The 18,963-nt window shown below is 43.8% G+C and overlaps 1 protein-coding gene across 1 annotated transcript in view; it reads left to right on the top strand.

Annotated features, from left to right (window-relative positions):
* The window catches only part of ADARB2 (adenosine deaminase, RNA specific B2 (inactive)), a 170,739-nt gene that overhangs the window by 133,414 nt on the left and 18,362 nt on the right, over window positions 1-18,963 (top strand). The window contains exon 7 of the mRNA XM_019530793.1: window positions 18,190-18,371. Within this exon, the coding sequence (XP_019386338.1) occupies window positions 18,190-18,371 (182 nt within the window). The remainder of the gene's footprint in view (window positions 1-18,189; window positions 18,372-18,963) is intronic.

The raw sequence follows: 18,963 nt of genomic DNA, 5'->3' as shown, positions 1-18,963 counted from the left end.
GGGCTGCCCACACACTAGTTCACAGGAAATGGCCAGGGGTGGGGAGAGAGAAAACAGGGGGCATGTGCGGCAGAACTCGCCCAGATGGTGCAAGTGTGGGTCTGGTCTGCCCCCCCCATCTGGCCCTCAGCTGCCCCTGTGGCACTTCTCATGGGGCCAAGCCCTACCTGCTCCCACCCAGGGAAGCCCACAGGCCAATGCGCACAGCTTCCCAGTGGGGTTGCTCATGGTGTGGCTTCAGCCACCTGGATATTGCTCAACTCCCCCTCCAGCAGCTCTTCTTCCTCCTCTTCCTCCTCCTCCTGCTGCTGCACCATTCTGGGCAGTAGGTAGCATAGAGAAACCATGGGATTACACATCAGGGAGCAGATGTTCAGCCAAGCAAGAGGGAAGCTGCAGCCTGGCAGCTCCTACCCCAGCATGCAGGGATCCAGTTCCTGCTCCTGTCTGCCTTCCAGCCACTCTGCTCACCTGGCACAATGAGCATGGCCACCTGGAGGTGGCCAAGTGGGTGGAAGGTAGCCAGGAGCTGGAGCTGAAGCTGGAACTAGAGCCCCGCATGCTGGGCAGGAGCTGCCCAGCTGCAGCTTCCCACCCACCTGGCTGAATGTGTGGTGCCTGTCATGCATCCCCATGGGCACCGCCATTCCCCATGTTACCTGCTGCCCAGAGTGGCACAGCAGGAGGAGGAGCAGAAGCAGAAGGAGGAGCCACTGAAGATGCAGGATGTTGAGTACCTGGGTGGCTGTAGCAGTGGGAGCTTCCCCAGTGGAAAGCTGTGCTTACTGGCTGGGGCTGGGGCTGGGGCTGGGGCAGGTGGGAACATGGGATTCCCCAGGCAGGAACATGTGGGCTCAGTCTCATGCAGAGCATTGTGGGCTGGATACAATCAATTGGCGGGCACCCACCCACGGGCCAAATCCAATCATTTGGAGGGCCAGATCTGGCTGGTGGGCCGTATTTTGCCCATCCCTGAATTAGTCTCTAAGCCTTTTGTTTGTGTGTGTGAAGAAGAAAAGGCTTCTTCTGCTGTCATGTTTTAATTTCTTTGCAAAGAGATAACAGCAGACTCAAAACTGTTTTCCCACTGCTCTCACTTATGACTAGGTTTTCTAAATCCAGACTTAGATGGACTAGAAAAAAAACTGAACAAATTGAAGTGGCAGAATTGAAATTTTGGAGTCTCTGTGGTTTTGAATGTCAATAGACAGTAAATTAAATATCAACCCTGAAACTAGTATTATATTTGTTATTGATGGGAATGTCAGTTATAATATAGACTCTCAGAAGCTATGTTTTCTCCAAACACATCTGTTTAGAGTTTTCAGTGAATCGTTAGATATCTGCAATGAAGCTACTTGCTACCATGTATCTAAATGGCATAAAGCCAGCAAAGGAATATTACAGATTGCCAAGTATTATTTTTTCAGTATAAAAGAAAACTTGCAGGTTGCCTTCTGAAGTGCACTGATTGTAGTTATTATTACTATTATATATCTATACAGTAACATACATGTCCATGCACTTGAAGACTGAAATGCAACTTAATTACAACCACTGTGAATGACTGCGAGGGCATAAGTGGCTCCTCCAGCTTAAGTGGTCATGCCATTTAATCATGGGTTAAGTAGCCACACATGGTCAGTCAGTTAAGTGCATGATAAAAAGAGGAACAAATGTGTGGCATATTTTTTGGAATAACTTTGTAGTTGCCTCTTATTGTGCCATTAATTGAACTTGTAGCTGGGAGCCCCATCAGCTGATCAGAGATTTCAACTGGGGGGGCCATGTGCACCCCCCAACCTGGAAGCTCTCAGCTCACAGGGCTCCCAGCTCAGGGGCCCCACGCATTCCTGCAGCTGGGAAACTGGAGCTGCTGCAGTCTTCAGCTATAGGAGATGCATGAAGCCCGCCTCCTCCCCCCTGCCTCAGAGATCACAGCAACTGCAGTCTCCCATCAACTGGGATGCATGAAGGTGCTTCCCCAATGCCTCAGAGATCAGAGCAGCCACAGTCTGCCATCCACGGTGGTCCATGAAGCCTCCCCCCCACACCCACCCAGCACCTCAGAGAGTCTAGCAGCTGCAGTCTTCTAGCTGTGGGGGTGCATGAAGCATAACAGGAGGCGTGATTGTATGAATCACATGTTAAATCCCATTGTGCCTTTATCTGCAAGTATAGAGGAACCCACAGGTAACATCTTTACGATTACATAGTTAGGGCTGGGAATGCAGGCATTTCAGGAGTGATGAAACTGTATGTGAAACCACTTCTTTGAAAGAAAAGATTGTAAAGGATGTGTTTTGAGAAGAAAGTTGAAAGTGAAGAGGATGAGGACATGGAAGATATTCTGAGAAAAAGAGCTCCAAAGCTTAAGAGCAGCTAGGATGAAAACCATGGAGTAAGGGTGAGACAAGAAAATAGAGTGGGTAGTTGGCTGAGGCTTAGGTTGAACAAAGGGAACAATGGAAGAATGGCAAGAAATTAAAGCACAAAAGTAGGCTACTGCTCAATTGTGGAGGATCTTGAAGATTAGACCAAGGAGTTTATTTTTGGTGTGGAATATAAGGGGTAGCCAGCAAATGGACAGTGGTGAATAAGGGGTACAAAGTGAAGGTGTGTTAATGTGATAAGCAAGCAATATGATTTTCACAGAGCAAGCGTGGATGACTTGTAAAGTAGGAAGAGCGTGGTTTGCAAGTAGCAGCAGTTGGGCCCAAGTGAGAGTTTGGGAAGGAGTAACAGAGAAGTAATGGAGATCAATTAATTGATTCTGGAGTTGCTGGAAAAATGGTAGGATAAAGAAATGTGGTGGCTGGGCTGAAGCTGACACTGAGGTAAATCCAGTGAGCTTGTGGGAATGAATATGAGGGGAAAGACTGTGTGTGAAGAGGTACAAGACAGGTCCAGGGGGTGCCTTTGAAAGCTACTAAAAGGGTGAGGGGTGTAAGCATGTGTGCCATGTCACCAGTCAGTATGTCAAATACAGTTCCCAACAACCATAATGCTTTTTCCCAGCTGTCTTTATTTAACAGTTCAACATCAACTCAAAAGCAGGTTTTCTAAGACAATGTTTAGTTTCTTCCTGGACCCCAGAATCTGCTGTCTGCCCTACCCTAGAGTGTATTCCTGTCAACACTGCTGTCTCTGTTTCATCCAGATGCATTCTGCCACACTTTCTGCTAGCTGGTACAGAGAGTCTTTCATTTTTCCTTTCCCCCTATATTGAAAGTGCCATTTCTGAGTCATCATAAGACTCCTGGTCACCTCACTCACCCAGTCAGCCAGCCCTGAAATGGAGCAGTGGATTATATACATGGGGCTTAGGGCAAGAGCTATTACAAGGAGGCAGGCATACAAATATATACTGCAATAGCAGCTGGAGAGAGTAGAAGTGGATCAGGGAGCACAAGGACTCAGATGTCAAGGTAGGTCAGAGTCTCTAAGAGGTGAGTGGGGGTCAATCAGTTTAAAAGAGGAGTATAAAATCAAGGAGGATAGGGGTGGAAAAGAGATGTGCAGGCTTTGCATTGATGGGCTTGGTGAAGACAGCTTCACTGAGGAGCAAATGGGAGTCAGAGGGTGTGTCTACACATGCATTAGATCTGGGAGCATTCTTCTCATAAGTAAACTACTTGCCAGTAAACACTCCCAGGCACCAGGGGCTGACAGGGAGCACTGGTCCTGGTCAGGGCTGGGATGTTGTTCCCTGCCACCAGGGGCTGCCTGCTGCCAGGGTGGGGATAATGTCCTCTTGCCCTGGTACCAGGGAGCTCCCTGCCCAAGCTCCGTGACTAGGACAGGGGACTTGGAAAGAGCTGCAGGGGAGTGGCAGGTCCCAGCCCCCTTCTAAATTCACCAGTGGGGCTGCCCCACTGGCAGATTGGCATAGGAGGCTGGGACACACCCCTCCGCTGCAGCTCTTTCCAAACTCCATGCCTTGATCATCTGATCAGGACACAGGGCTGGGACCTGACCAGGACAGTTCCCATCCCCTGCTCCACAATCATGGGGTCGAGGCTGGAGAACCTGTTTCCTGCTCCTCTCCATGATAGTGGAGCTGAGTTGGGAACAGGCTGGGGAACTTGTTCCCTGTACAGCTCCATGAGCGCAGAAGTGGATGGGGAAAAGGCTCCCTAAACCCTGCCAGCAGGGAGCCCTCACTGCCGGCTTCATGACAGCTGGGCCAGTGCTGGGAGATTCTTATCTTCCAGCGTGAGCCCCACAACCATGGAGCTTGGGGTAGGAGATAAGGCTCTCCCGGTGCCAGACCCACTGTCACAGAGGTGGCGCTGAGAGATAAGGATCTCCTAGCCCCCTGCTCCTTGATTGTGATCTTGGAATGGGGGGCTTGGAGCTCTCTGCTGTGGGGGTAGGGGGATGTAGTTCCCACCTGGGCTGCAACGGCAGAGCCCACCCTAGCATCAGGGAGCTCCTGGGGGCAGGCCACAATCTCCCACCCCCTGGTAGCTGGCTGACTGGGAGCAGGTTTGCTCCTGGTCAGGCATCTATATAAGCACTTCTGCACAGTTACTAATTGTAAGTAAATTTGCTACTTGCATTTGCAGTAAATCACAAATTTACTTGTGATTAACAAGGTTTACTGCACAGTAAGCATGTGCACATGTAGATACACATGCTTACTGTGCAGTAAATTATAGTACTTTGCAGTAAAGCATCTAATGTAGATGCACCCAGACTGGAGGAAATCAGAAAGACCCAGTGGAGGGAAAGCTATCATTATACAAGTAGAGCAGTTCTCAGTCAAGGTGCCATGAGATACTTCTAAGAGTGCTGTAGGGTCCCATGCAATACTAGCAGGCATTAAAAAAATGCACTCCATCAGAAGTAGCACATTACTTTGACCCGACTCAGCAACATCTGTATAGATCAGGCGTGTTAGTGGGACTTTTTGGCATTTTTAACTAAAGCTGATTCAATCAACTACTAAATAAAAGTGGCAAAAAAGCTCCACCAAACCGCCCAATCTATACAGATTTTGGGTGAGCCAGGTCTTATGTGCTGCCTCTTCTGGGCATGTGCTAGGCTCGGTGCAGGAGTGCACGTAGTTTAAAGTAAAACACCGTTTGTTTTTTTTAATGGCTGCAAGCAGCCATGATTCACAGGATAAATCCAGAGATTTCAAATAGAAATGCATGATGTCAGAAACATTCCAACTTGTGGTCTTTCTGAGCTCCTTGCAACAAAAGAATTGCTTTATTTTCCATAGTCAGAAGCTGAGTGAAAGTTAAGAGTTGGCATTTCTGAGAAAAGCCTGAAGTCTAAAAAGATTGAAAATTACTGAAGTAGAGAGTACAAAGGTGAATGGAGGGAGGGGAATTCAATGCAGGTGAGGAGGGTATTCCTTCAACCCTCAGGGCTGCTGACTAGCTTCTTCATATATAGATAAAAGAATGGGAAAAGAATCCAGAGTGTGAGAAGAGCATTGTCCTAATGCCCTTCTTAAAGTCTTCATCTTAGGGGGGAAATCAGTAGGAAGATTGTATGCAGTGCTTTGGAAATCCAAATATTTGTCATAAAATAAAACCAGCTTCATCCCACAGTGACTGGAGGGGCTGCAGTGACAAAGGAACTTGTTTTCATATTTTATGGACTTACCTTATGGTTAATAAGAAATTCTGAAAATGAATTCATGGTTGTATCACTAAGATTTGGCAAAATTCTTCTTTATGCTCTTTTGATTATAGTCTTTGGAAAATTCCCTCAGGAGCATTAGGCTATTACAGAATGTTTCCCATTGAAAACCGTACCAGCAGCTGCTAAAATATACATCACTTTGCACTGGCTGCAAAGGAACTTAGTACTAGAATATCAGGGATACAAAGTGTTACTGAGAAAAGGGACCAATACATTATGAATAATTTATCCAGCAAATTAAGTTCTTTCCTGCTCATAGGGTAGCTGCAAGCAGAAGGTGATTAAATCAGATTTGTTTATTATTCACAGGTATTCAACAAATTCTCTTTTTACCATTTTACTTTAATTTTGTTAGTCAGTCACCAAAAGTATTCTGTAGGTATTCAATGGTTGAATACTCGCTATTTTGCTACTCACTCCTCTGGTTTTATTGCTTAGTTGTGATTGGTGCATAACCTCTGCTGGATAACCTCTGACTTGACTGCACAAACATTGTTAATGTGACTTCTCGAGTTATTTGGTCATACAGGGAGAATCTACATGTAACATTTACTGCAGAGTAGACTAATTAGCTCCAGTGTTTCATGTCTAGAAGTGCAGTGCTATTAGACAGGAGTAAACTAATGAACTCCACAGGAGGATAGTACTTGTAAATACAAGTACTATCCTGATCCAGAGTTTTTTACTCCACAGCACTGCATTTATAGATGCTGATGCGGCTGGCAGAAGCATGATGGTGCTTCAGTGCAGGGACTGCCTGCTGGCTAGCCCCACACTAGAGCACCCCCAGACTGCAGCCAGCACCTCTGCTGCACATTGCAGTGGGCAGGAGCAGTGCCAGGCTGGGAGGCTGACCCCTGGACATGTTGCCAGCTGGGGCTGCTTGCACCCAGCTCAATGTGCTGCAGTCCTGGGCACAAGTTCAAATGGCATGCCTAGGAACAATAAACTCCCATGAAATAAGCACCAGACTCTATTTGTATTAATTGCATATGTAGATGCACCTAGAGAGAATTGCTAAGTGGTCTCTCTTATACAAAGGATGAAACTAGATTATCATAACAGTTCTTTCTGTTTTTAAAATATATATATTTATGTGTGCAAATTCAAGTTCTGGTACTTACAAATCCTTAAAAAATCCTTTAAGTCTGGTGCCTGCAAAGACTTGGCCCTAATCTAGTGACTGATCTACATAAGGGTTTTATTTATTTAACACAAATGAAGCGGTGAACATTCAAGCTTAGTGCTGCTGATTCTAGAATCAACCCCCAACCAGCCCGTCTGCAGTAGATTACACTAATATTGGAAACTTTGAAATGCATTTTTCACTGACATTACTAATACACACAGATTCACATATATTTGTGCAAAGAGCAAGTGCAAGGCTCATCAGCAGTGCAGAAGCAGATACATTAAAAATGTGACCAGTTGTTTAAGGCAACATGTATCCCTGTTCTTCAAATTTTACCTAATGCTAATCTGAGCCTCCAGAGAAAGACCTTTCTTATAATATAGCCTCTTGGGCACAGCACTATGGCCTGGGGAGAATTTTACTTTTTCAGACTCTTCAAAACTAAAAACTCCAAATTTATTTAATTTGACATGTATCAAATATGACTCTCTTCATTCCTATATAGAGCCCAGACCCAGAGGAACTCCTTGCATTTGAGGTTGGTAGACTTACCTCAGGCTTAATGCTGCTGTCAGTGTTACTTAAGGCAAGGAGTCTCAGAGGAAGTAGGGCCATAACAATACCCCTCTTCCTTACTGGCCCTGAAGTACAGAGGAGAGTTTATATGTAAGAATTTCACAAGAGCTCAGCTTGTCTTCTGGAACCTAAACAAAATGGCAGGTTTTTCAAAAGAAAAATAGGTGCTTAGAAATAGGTGTAAACACCCAGAATCTCAAACATATTTAGGCACTTAATTCTCACTGAAATCAATGGAAGTTCAGTGCTTTCATTTACACAGCTATGCTAGAGATGCCCCTAGCTGGATCATTGCTGGCTGCTGTGCTGGGTTTTAAAGGCTGGATTAACATCGGACCCCACCTTGAGGTCCTGTTAGCCAAGTAGAAAGTACCTCTCTTGCCCTCACTGGCATATTTCCATGGCACAAACCCTCTGGGCACATCTACATGAGATGCTTTACTGTGCAGTAGACTATGTAACTGTGTGCAGCAGATACTGCACAGTAGATTAGTCTAGTGTGTGGTTTCTCACAATTTACTCTGCAGTAGCTACTGTGCAGTAATGCAAGGGTACACAGCTGACCAAGAGCAGATTGCTCCCAGGCAGCAGGAAATGAAAGAACTGTCCCCTCCCCTGGGCAGCTGCCTACTTCCCAGCTGTGCTCCAAGCAACCAATAAGAGCCAGGGCTGCAACATTGTCCACTGCCCCAACAGCAAGCAGCTGCTAGGCCCTGGCTCCAAAACTGGAGCCAGAGCTGGGTCATTGTCCCCTGCTCTGGCAGCAGGCAGCTGCCGGGGCAGGGGACAATGTCCCAGTCCTGGCTTCATCTCGGAACCAGGACTGGGCAGCTGCCTGTTGCCAGGGCGAGGGTAATGTCCCAGCCTCCACTCCAATATTGAAGCAGGGGTTGTGCAGCAGGCAGCTGCCTGGGGCAGGGGTGAGGGGCAGGAGGCATCTTCCCCAGAGGCAGAGAAGCTCTTCCAGTCCCCCAGAGCCCAAGCCTGACCCCAGTGTCCCCTGCCAGCTGGGGCTGGCACCCAGGGGAGCTTAAAGCTCTCCCTGGCTGCCATATGGGAGCAGAGCAGGGCAAGAGTAGCCCTACACTGAACTGCTCCTTCTGAGAGCAAATTTGCTCCTGATGGGAGTACATGTAGATGCATTCCCAGGGAAAGCTTACTGCACAGTATTCACTGCTCAGTAAGATTTCAGTGCATTAATAACACGTGTATTGTTCCTTAATGGTAATTACTTTCTATAGCCCAGCTACCCTGGGACTCAAAACTAGTGCTGCCACCACAAGCTTCTGAATAGTTTAAGGAGTAGGTGTTCCAGCTTTACGGACACATAGCCTGTTTGAGGTCCCCTTCCCTGATCTTTTTTTGAATAACAAAAGAGATACCCAGTCTAAACAAAATAATAGATACACCTGCATGCATTTTCCTACTTCAGGCCTGTGGACAGTTCCATAAACCCTGCCTGCTGCCTATGGAGAAGTTGGAGTTAGTTCTCCTTGCCTCAGTCAATCCATTATCCAAGAGTCCTGCCATCTGAGCAGCTGAATAGAAATGTTTAATAGCTGCCAGACCAAGGGCAATGACAATCAAGTGATCCAGTGCAGACAGTAAATGGTAGATCCCACATTTACTGAGGTGTTCCAGGACACCGCAGTCATAACTTAGACCAGAATTTATAAACTGTACAGAAAGAAAAACTACAAATCTCTATCTGAATAGCTCTGACAATCTGGGACCAAGTTCTTTTGACTAATGGGCTGTTATTTCAGGTGCTTAATGGGAGATGAGTTCTCTTGGAAGATCTGGCCCTACATCTGGGCATCAATACCTTTTGAAAACTTGTCCCTACACATTTAAGCTTAATTCTGCTGCAAGCAAAACAGCTGCACCTTAGCATTTCAGAATAGCACTGTTTGTGTACCCATGATCCAACTAACCACAGTCCCCTACAGGAAACTGTGCAGAGTACTTTTTCTCCCAACAAATTAAATCTGATTAGACTGAGTGCGTGTTGAACAGTCTCTGTGCCAGGGAATACTCATGCTTAAATCCATAGGGCCCTGAAACTTCTTCACTCAGTAATGTCTTTTTGCAACTCCCCTTGCAGAAGACTTGTGGGGGGTCTTTGAGGAAACCTTCCCGTGTGTCACACTTTTTCTGTAATTTGTATCAGAATACCAGCTGCAATCCAGGCCACAAAGTCACTGCAGATTTTAGATCTTAAATCATTTTTAAAAGTTGTTTTCTTACTAGTCTTTCCTCAAAAGGTCACCTTTAAAAGGCTACCTTTTTATGCCACCAGGTAAAGCATCTTTTACTACTCCACAAAGACACTGAAGTTAACCCAGTAACTAAATGAGATTTATAACATCTAAATTATACCTCATCTATAAAATGGCATTAGTAACAACAGAGGGCCTTCAAACTTCATGTTACAGCCTTGTCAAACAGACTCTATTCTTGTCCCATGGCTAAGATTCAAGGGCTTTTTTGGTCTATAGCTAGTTAATAGGTGTGAATATCTACTGAAGGATGTATTCATAATATGGTAAGGAAAGTGTGGGTTTAAAGACCTGTGTAAGGATATAGCAATAGGGACCCAAAATAGAACTTTAAGTGTGATTTGGGTACATTGAGCTGGATTTAAATACCCCATATAAAATACAAATCTGCAAGCAAATGCTTTAGCTCTATTTTAGGTTAGCCTGTTGAACAGAGCTATTGTTAGTAGAAAACCAGGCCTGGCAAAGTAACTTTTAAAATAAACTACTTCAAAAGCTGCATATTAATGTAAATGAAAATCAATTAACACAGCCAGATATTCAATTAGAGACAATTTGTGCACATGATGGAGTCAGCTTGTAATTCTCCCTCTTAACCCCTTTCTGTATGACTGAGACTTCAAATTCAGTTTCACTGCAAAGTATATTCCAGAAAATATATATAAACTACCTACTGTTAAAACACAGATCAAAATACAATACACTAGTTCCAGTTTCCAAACCAATAATAGCTAAATAGCCATATAAATAGGAACACAGCAGGTGTTCTGCTGAGTGGAGACCACCATGAATAACAATTTATATGATGTGAAAGCATGACAGGACATTTTGATCATAGAATCTGTGGTGAGGTAAGCAAATGACACACTAAGAAAAACAGGTATTAAAATGTTGATAATGCCAAGAAAAATTCTTCCTCCATGAAAAGATTAACAAAAAAACTTCCAGATTCACAAGCAGTATTAGGCACTAACCAGGGAGTCAGGCACTCTCTTCCCACTGCTTTTTAGTGGGTGTTAAATATGCAGCTGCTGTAAATGTCTTTGAAAAATAGCTTGCTTTTCTCATACTATTTTAGCATTTAGGTTTGGGTTTTTGAGGGACAGAAGACAAGCATATTCTTTCTTTAGCAATCATACAAATTATTAGATAGTAAAAATCAATTAGATCATGTGTGTCTCTGCCAACACCCTGATTTATAAGCTACAACCATATCAGATAAATGTAGAGTAGCTCCACAGAGCTATGAAGCCTGAGATCGGGATCAAGCCATAGTACTGCACAGGGTCACAGGGCATAGGAGATAAGTACATATTGACTTCAGTGAAGCTGCAACCATTACTGCCAGCTAAGGATTTGGCAATTTGCTTTGCACTAGCATGTTACTTATAACTGTAACCTAAATTTAGGGCCCCAGCTAGCACACAAAGGTACAACTCCACCCTTGCACACTCATTCAGACACCGAGGCATGGGCAGTGTGCTATCTGTGTGAAAAGAGTACATGAGGACAGGAACCAAGTCAAGAATTGGATCCAGGCATCAGAAGTGTGGCGCTAGAGTCAGAAGCCAAGGCCCAAAGCTGAAATCAAACCTGAAATCAAACTCAGAAGATAAAAATCAGGATTTGGTGAAGCATTTCAAGCAAGCCAAGGGCACAGCAAGGCAGCTTGTTGTCCAGTTTGCTCTGGGTTTATAAAGGCAGGGGATGGCTGGGTCTAGTCTAATCAGTCAGGTCAGTCTATGCCCTGCTTGCTTCTAGCTGGCACCAGTGGCAGGATCTTCTGCAGCTGTGTTTAGACTTATTACAATTGCTCAGTGACTACCCTGGAGCAAATCCCCTCTTCAAACCAGTGCTTTTAAAGGACAATCTGGCCTATAATATTTGGTAGGGTATCAATCCTATCAGTATCTATCCATTTCAGGCCAACGTGGTATGTTTTTCACAGTTCAGAGTGGTCCCCTGCTATTCTGCCCCTCCTCCAGCTGAACAGAGTAAGCCTGAGAAGTAACAAGTTCTTCAGTATACATAGGTGGATCTAGGACTTTTAGAAAGGGGGGTTTAGGAACAGTGATTGGCATAGCAAGAGTGGCTAAATCCCTGTGTCCCACCCACCACCAAGAAGAACACAACACAGTAGCAGCAGCTGAGGGCTTAATTTTAAGTCCCAAGTAAGAATCCCACCCCCACCCCATCTTGGCACCCACTTCCTTCTCCTCTTTGCTCTGCAATATCTCCCCTCCATCTCTCTACTTATGCCTCTGGGCACAGAGGAGTGACCCACCCACCACTGCAGCTGTCTCAGCCACTCCTGCCCTACTCCAGCCAGGGCTGCAGGGAGCAGCTGTGCGGGGACCCAGGTTCAGCCAGTCAGAGCAGTGGTGGTGGTTGCATTCCCCTTCCTTGTGCTTGCTCCCAGACAGATGAGGAACACACAGAGGGACCAAGCAGGGAGGGGAAACCTGCCAGCCCACTGCTGCTAGCACTGCTAGCTCCAACCAAGCCAGGCTCCCTGAACAGCCTGGCTGGAGCAAGGCAGGAGCGGCTTTGGAACCCATTGTGAGTCAGCTGGGTTATAACCGGGTTATCCCCCACAGTGATACCTGTGGTTGGGGGATGGATCTGCCCTTGTCTATATAATAGAGTTAACACTTCTCTTTTCATATGTACCCATGGCCACCTGCAGCTTCTCCTCTTCATCACGTTGCTCCGTTCTGCGGATTCACTTTAAGCAATATCGGCAGGTAAAACAACAAACTGAAGTGATAATAGTTCCATATTTGGAAGGTGTTGCAAGGGACCATTAGGTGCAAGAAGAAGGGGAAAGGGCACTCTAGGGAGGAGTGCAGAGGGAATAAATGTTGGGCCTACATTTAGGAACAGAGTTTCCTAGAGGAAGATGAAACCAAAACAGTTGGGATAGGGGAGACAACCAGTAAATGAAAGGAAGAAGGAGTGTTCATACTTGGTCTGGTATGTTGGATATGCTAGTTATCTGCCTAGTAATCTGGCTCTGTCATTGACAGCCCAATGGTTATAGTGTTTCTGAAGCATGCTGGGTTCCTTTGGGAGGGGAGATGTTATGTACAGCACTATCTTTAAATGTTCTGGATGTGGAGCTACACCTATTGTCACAGTGTCAGCCTCACACGCAGCAGCACATACCCTAGGAAGGTGCCACAGCCAATTCACATCCCCCAGCTGTCAGTTATATCTCCTAAGAGTATTTCTGAGAATCCCTCTGTTAGTGGATGACTTGATATGAGCCCATAGGTAAAGTGGGCTTACAATTGCACTCAAAGTCACTATGTCACTACAGCATGTCCTGAGGCAGGAAAATATGTCATCTAATTAAAGAAAAACTGCCTGTTTTAAGTTGTCTTCCAATTCATCTTTGGCATTTCAGTGATTGACAAACAGGCAAAAAATATATTTATTTAAGGATTATCTATATTGAAAACTGGACATGGGATTTTGTCTCTGTAAACATTGCTGTAATATCAGCTGTTTGCACAAAAGCAAAGGTATTCTTCCACTCACTCCTAAGCAGAAAAAACTCCAAGATTCAAGCACAGAGGCGCAGTCGGTTTTATTGATCCTCCTGAAGAAGTTTTAAAAAGAAGATCTATGACCAAATGAGCAGTAGGTTGATATTCTCTTTATTGGAAGGGTTATTAAGAAGCAGACCAAGTATAAGTTATTTGAGAGATGTGTGCCCTTGAAAACAGCCTTTTAAAACTTGCACAATTAGAAACATTCGAAATGATCCAGTATATTTCTTTTAGCGAGAAAAGTCACTTTGATAAATTGAGGGCCCAAAATGTAACACTGCATTTCCTTTGAATAATAATTTTATTTTGAAAAGCTACATTTGAAGCCAGCACTTTGTTACAGATGGGAACACTGCTACTTTTGTGTACCTAAATTAGACAGCAGAGAAATAGCTCCTTCAAAAAAGAATGCAGCTATTGATATTTTTATTGCTGCTCAGATAAGTATCATTCCCCACAATCCACCTATAAATAAAACATAGGAGTTTAATTTTCAGAGAGCTGAACTGGTTATTACAGGTGTGTGTATTATAAATATGTTTTGGCCAGAGTAGGGAGCAAAAGGATACAAAGAAAAGACTTCTCTCAAATATCTGTCATTGGACTCCGGTGCTGAGAAAAAGATGTAAACAGGCAGTCCCCAGAAATAAGGGCTTTTCTTATCCATAGCCACGACACAGCGGGGCCAGCTTCCCACAAACATGCCTACAGGTCTGAAGGACAGGTGTGAAGGATAGAGATGGGAACCCTAGAACTCCAGTTCACAGGTCCAACCCTATTCAGGGAAGCACTTCACTTTAGCCCACCATTGACTTCAAAGGGACTTTACCTGGTATGTAACTGTCCTTTGATGAAGAAGAAAAGACTTCAATTTGCTTTGTAAATTGAGGCCAGGCTTGCAAATATAGCTCACTCCCAGATTTTCCCACCTTTAGCATCTGGGCTGAGACCACTGGCCAGGGTGCGCAGATGATTGCAGTCTGTGGGACATGGAATTGGAAATAGGCCAGCAATTTAGGTCACTGACCACCTCTCAGGAGCGGAACTGCTCAGTATTATCCAACGTATTGATTTCAATTTGTAATCAAAAACTGAAAAGCTCCTTATCTAGTAGGATCCCATTGTAAGCCAGTCTCCCTTCCCAACTGTTTTGAAAAGGAAATTTCAAAAGACTTTCCTCTCTTTCTGTTTGTTTGCTGGCAAGGGCTACCATTACACTGAGGATATGAAAGCAAAGAATTACCTTTTCCAAGCATAAGCAAGTGGCTACCTAGACATTTCAGAACAGCAAGGGTTTCATGCAGGCCTCAGCAAAGTCAGTAGAAAGACTCCTGCTTAGCAGAAGTTGAAAGGGGCCACAAAGTTATGCTAATAAGCCTTTTTAAGTCTGTCATGTGAACTACCACACACACACCTTAATAATCCTTAGAGGGAGCCAGCATTAGGAAACAGTCAAGAGCCACCTTCCCCTTTAAACTTGCCTGTTTAGTGAGTGGGTCCAGTTTCTAGTTCCCCTTTCCTCCCTTGCACAGTGTGGAGATGATATTCAGCAGGGACCTTGGTTCTTGGATAGTAACTTTATACTATATCTTAATTTTTTAAGCATACATTCTGCTCTGCATTTCCCTTCATTTTTTTGTTGTTGTTGTTGTTCCTTTCCTCCCTTTTTCTATATATTTACTTCCCAAACCCTGGAAGACAAGGTGATCTGCAAGTGCCTCTCCCACTCTATGAAATGCTTCTGAAGAAATGAGTTAGGCAATGAGGTTCAGACACTGGAAACTGTAATTTCTAATCCCAGCCCCTGCCTCCAAATAACTTTGTGATGCCAAGCAAACCATACTGAATCTGTACCTCCGTCTTTCAGCATGAATAATGATGTTTATCTTCCTCAAAATAAGAACCAGCTAGTGTTTATACATGATTTGAATATGTAGGACCTAATCTGATCAACCTCATAACATAGCCTTTACTAATGTAATTCCACTGACTTCATAGGCTTAGTCCTTCTTCACACTAGCATAGACAAGATAGGAATTGGCATGTAAATCTCCTTAAAGGTTATACAGTTTGTTTATGAAACATTAAATTTAAACAGTAATCAGTATTCTCCCATACTTCATTTGAACTCGTTCCCTGTTTTTTTAAAAATAAGACTCAGATGATCTCTGATGATGCACATATCAGTGATATTTCAATCCTGCTGAACATATGTTGTTTTTTTGTTTAGCTGTTTTTCTCAGCCTTTTTCTATCAAATATACATGATTTTTTTAAGGAAATGTCAAATATTGAGAACAACACAAAGATCTCGCAAGTGTTTCCATCTGGAAGGAAGACTTGCTGTCAAATGTTTTTGCTCCTCCTCGAAGCCAGTCCCAAGCAGAGCGCTGTTAGCTGAACTCTCTTCCATTTCCTAAGCTTGCATTATTAATTTTGCATTGCGATAAGATATGTATTCAAAGAGGCAGATATCTCCTTCCTTTGAAAGTGAGATTATTTGCAGGAATGACCACACTTTTTTTTCCCCAAATGAGGTTATGCAAATCTGATGGACTAAAGTAAATGTTTCATAAAACCAATGACTGTTTAAATTGTGGGACTAAATTGTTTGTATATAAATATTACCTTTTATATTCCATTTGAGTTTTATGTAGATGAACACATTACTTTAATGACCTGCATTTACAGAGGGAGACAGGGAGAGTCTCACTCTGAAATCCTCAGCAGCCAGATGGCTGCCTTTTCTTGCATGAGATTAAAAGATGTTTCTCATTCACAGCCCTGCTTCTGAGGCAAATTAATATAGCCAGCTAAATTGCTTGTGTTTTTGGAATAAAATTTAAAGAGAACTTTTTAAAGCAATTGGTGTCACAGGTTCCTTGAGCAGATTGCTCTCCAGGTACGGCATGCTGGTTTTAAACATTCAGTAATTAATGGAAAGTATTCCATGTTAATTGACTGCTTCAGGAAAGGGAAATATAATGACTCCTTATTAATCATGAAAAGAGACATACAGCACAGAGGCACTGCAATAATTGCACTAACGGTGGAGAAATGTTAATTAATGAAAAGAACAATGATGTAAGAAATTAGCTACATAATGCTTGCTGCTGATGGAGATTGTGCTTTAAACACATTATTTAGCATGGCAGCCACTGGATATTGCTTTAAATAGCAGACACCTCTAACCTTTTTTTTCCACTCAGCTGTAGATCTCCAAATGTTGCCAGTATTTCAGCTATTATGAGCCAAAACGTACTCTGCGAAGGTATGCTTTCTAAACAGTTGTTAATTTGGACTCTGTAGCTCAGGACTGCCCAGAACAAAGGGAAAATATTTGAACTGTATTTTAAGTACCAGTTAGGTCTCAGATAATCTATTGGTATTAGTTAAGCAGCGAGGGGAACATCACTTATTACACTAGTAGCTGACTAGGTGAGGCTCTTGCAAGGGAAGATAACTGTCTCAAAACCTCTCTCCCTCCCCACTGGTTCTTCATTCTGCTTGGTATCCAATTCTGTATTCTCCAGAGAATTTAGAAGCTGGATTCCATCGTATTGGTAACTAGCTTTATGTAAAGAATCGTAGTATATTAAAATGCAGAGCGTTTCTGGCAACTAATCCAACATCAGTTATAAGTTCAGAATCATTAATGGCTGTGAGGCCTTAAGGTTTTTCACCATCATTGTACTGTATCACTCAGACAGGAACAAGACAAGACGTATTCATCAGGTTAAAGGGAATAGAGCTGATCAAATTATTCATTGTGAATACATTACCTCACAAATATATCTTTTTTTTCTGTTCAGGAACAGGCTCTGATTTCTTAATTGCCTGACAACTTGTGCAAACACACACATGAGCCTGGGTACTGTTGGCAAATTGCTCCTGATAATTATATGATATGTGATTGGTCACCTAAGACATTGTATCAGCTTTGTGATTGGATGACTGAAGCGTGTTAAAGAGAAAAACAAATACCAAATAGGGAACAATGAACGCGTTTATCTCAGGTGCAAGACCATAGCAAATAAAACTACAGGTATTTTTATTTAGACCCATAAATATGGACACGTCTACACATCACCCTACATCATCGTAGCAATGTGCTACATCACTTTACAATGTGCTACAGTGATGTAGTGATCACGTGAGTCTACATGGGACTGGCAGTTATTTCGCCGTAGCAGCGTGCTCCATGGTTTTAGCGCACCGCTACGGAGAAGTAGCAGCTAAAACTAACCATGGGCCATTTGCACAGTGCAGTACAGGTGGTTACCGTACTGTGCTTTAGTACTTTGAAAAGGAAGTACTAAAGCATGGCGCAGTAACAGTGTCACCATAGGGTGATGTGTAGACGCACCCAATGTGAAGTATTTGTCAATCCAAAAGGCCACTCCAGGGATGCAAGTCAGAAGTAGATCCATGGAGCTACACCAATCTTATATCAGTATGAGAGAAGAACCAGACTTATTGTTTGCAGTATTTGACAAGTTTGGTAAAATCTTGGAGCCCTATACTAATCCAGCCCTATACTGTCCTGCCACCACCTAAAGCAATGAGGATGCACCAGCATAATACTGGAGGAATGCAGCATTGGGTCCCGTGAACTGAGTTTGTGAGTGAATTAGGGAAAGGGGAATAGTTCTAGTTCACTTTGTGCCCTCGCTAGTTCCAGGGTTGGCAGAAAATAAATAGCCACATCTTTCTGTCCCTTTCTATTCCAAGATGCCATGGTACATCTCATTGCCAGTGGTAGGAACACTATACCAGGCAAAGTGTCTCCCCCAGTGGAGAAATCCTCAGCTCTCTGTTCAAGGCAGTGTAAAGGGACTTAACCAGTGAGAAGATCTACATGTTTGTCTCTGGAATCAAAGTATCAAATATGGGAACAAACATCTTCACCCATTGCTTTCCGTTTTTTCCTCACAGTCTCTTGCACAGCTCTTTCTGCGCCCATATGTTTTATCACCAATGAATTTCTTTTTCAGATGGAACGTTCTTGGATTGCAAGGTGCTCTCCTCAGTTATTTCATCGAGCCCACGTACTTGCACAGCATTATTGTGGGAAGCCTTTATCACACTGGTCACCTTTCCAGGGTAATGAGCCATAGGATAGAAAGCATTGGTCAGCTGCCAGCTTCATACCGGCGTAATCACCTGCTCCTCAGTGGTAAGCAAACACCTGCTTGAAAGACAAATGATCACCTTTCCCATCACTAATTGTACCAGGCACCAACAGGACAGTTGACTTCTTATTAATTCTACACACCAATGTTCTTCCCTGCACCTAACCTGTATGCTTCTCTGCATCTAAACTGTTTTTTGTAGTAAGAGTAACAATACACTGCACCCTATAATACTGGAATAAGAATAGTATAGGTAATTTGAGATGGCCCCGAGTCAAACCATTTACTCCCAGTAATGTCTAATGAAAAGGCCTGCTGGTTGCTACTCATGATGCTTAACCAGGATGCTGTCCTTCCTGTTGACTAGGTGGGTTACTGTAACGTATGCATTAAAGGCCTTGTCCTGCACTCATTGAAAACAACGGCATAGAATGAGACCTCAGCAGGATGCAGAGCACTCTCAGTTTTTGTTCGAGCCGTGGAAGTTGCCCAGTACTGATGCCTAAATAGGTTCGTTTCTCTGGAGGCCACCAAAATCACAGACACACACTCATTAGATGGCACAAAAGGTGTATTTGCAAATAGGGTCAGAGCAGAGTCAAAAACTCAGATTACTCTGAAACCCACCAAGGAATT

The sequence above is a fragment of the Crocodylus porosus genome, unplaced genomic scaffold (genome assembly GCF_001723895.1).
Source record: "Crocodylus porosus isolate Cpor-Errol unplaced genomic scaffold, CroPor_comp1, whole genome shotgun sequence".
Lineage (NCBI taxonomy): Eukaryota > Metazoa > Chordata > Crocodylia > Crocodylidae > Crocodylus > Crocodylus porosus.
The sequence above is the reverse complement of the archived record's forward strand: the minus strand, read 5'-3'. Positions and strand labels throughout refer to the sequence as shown.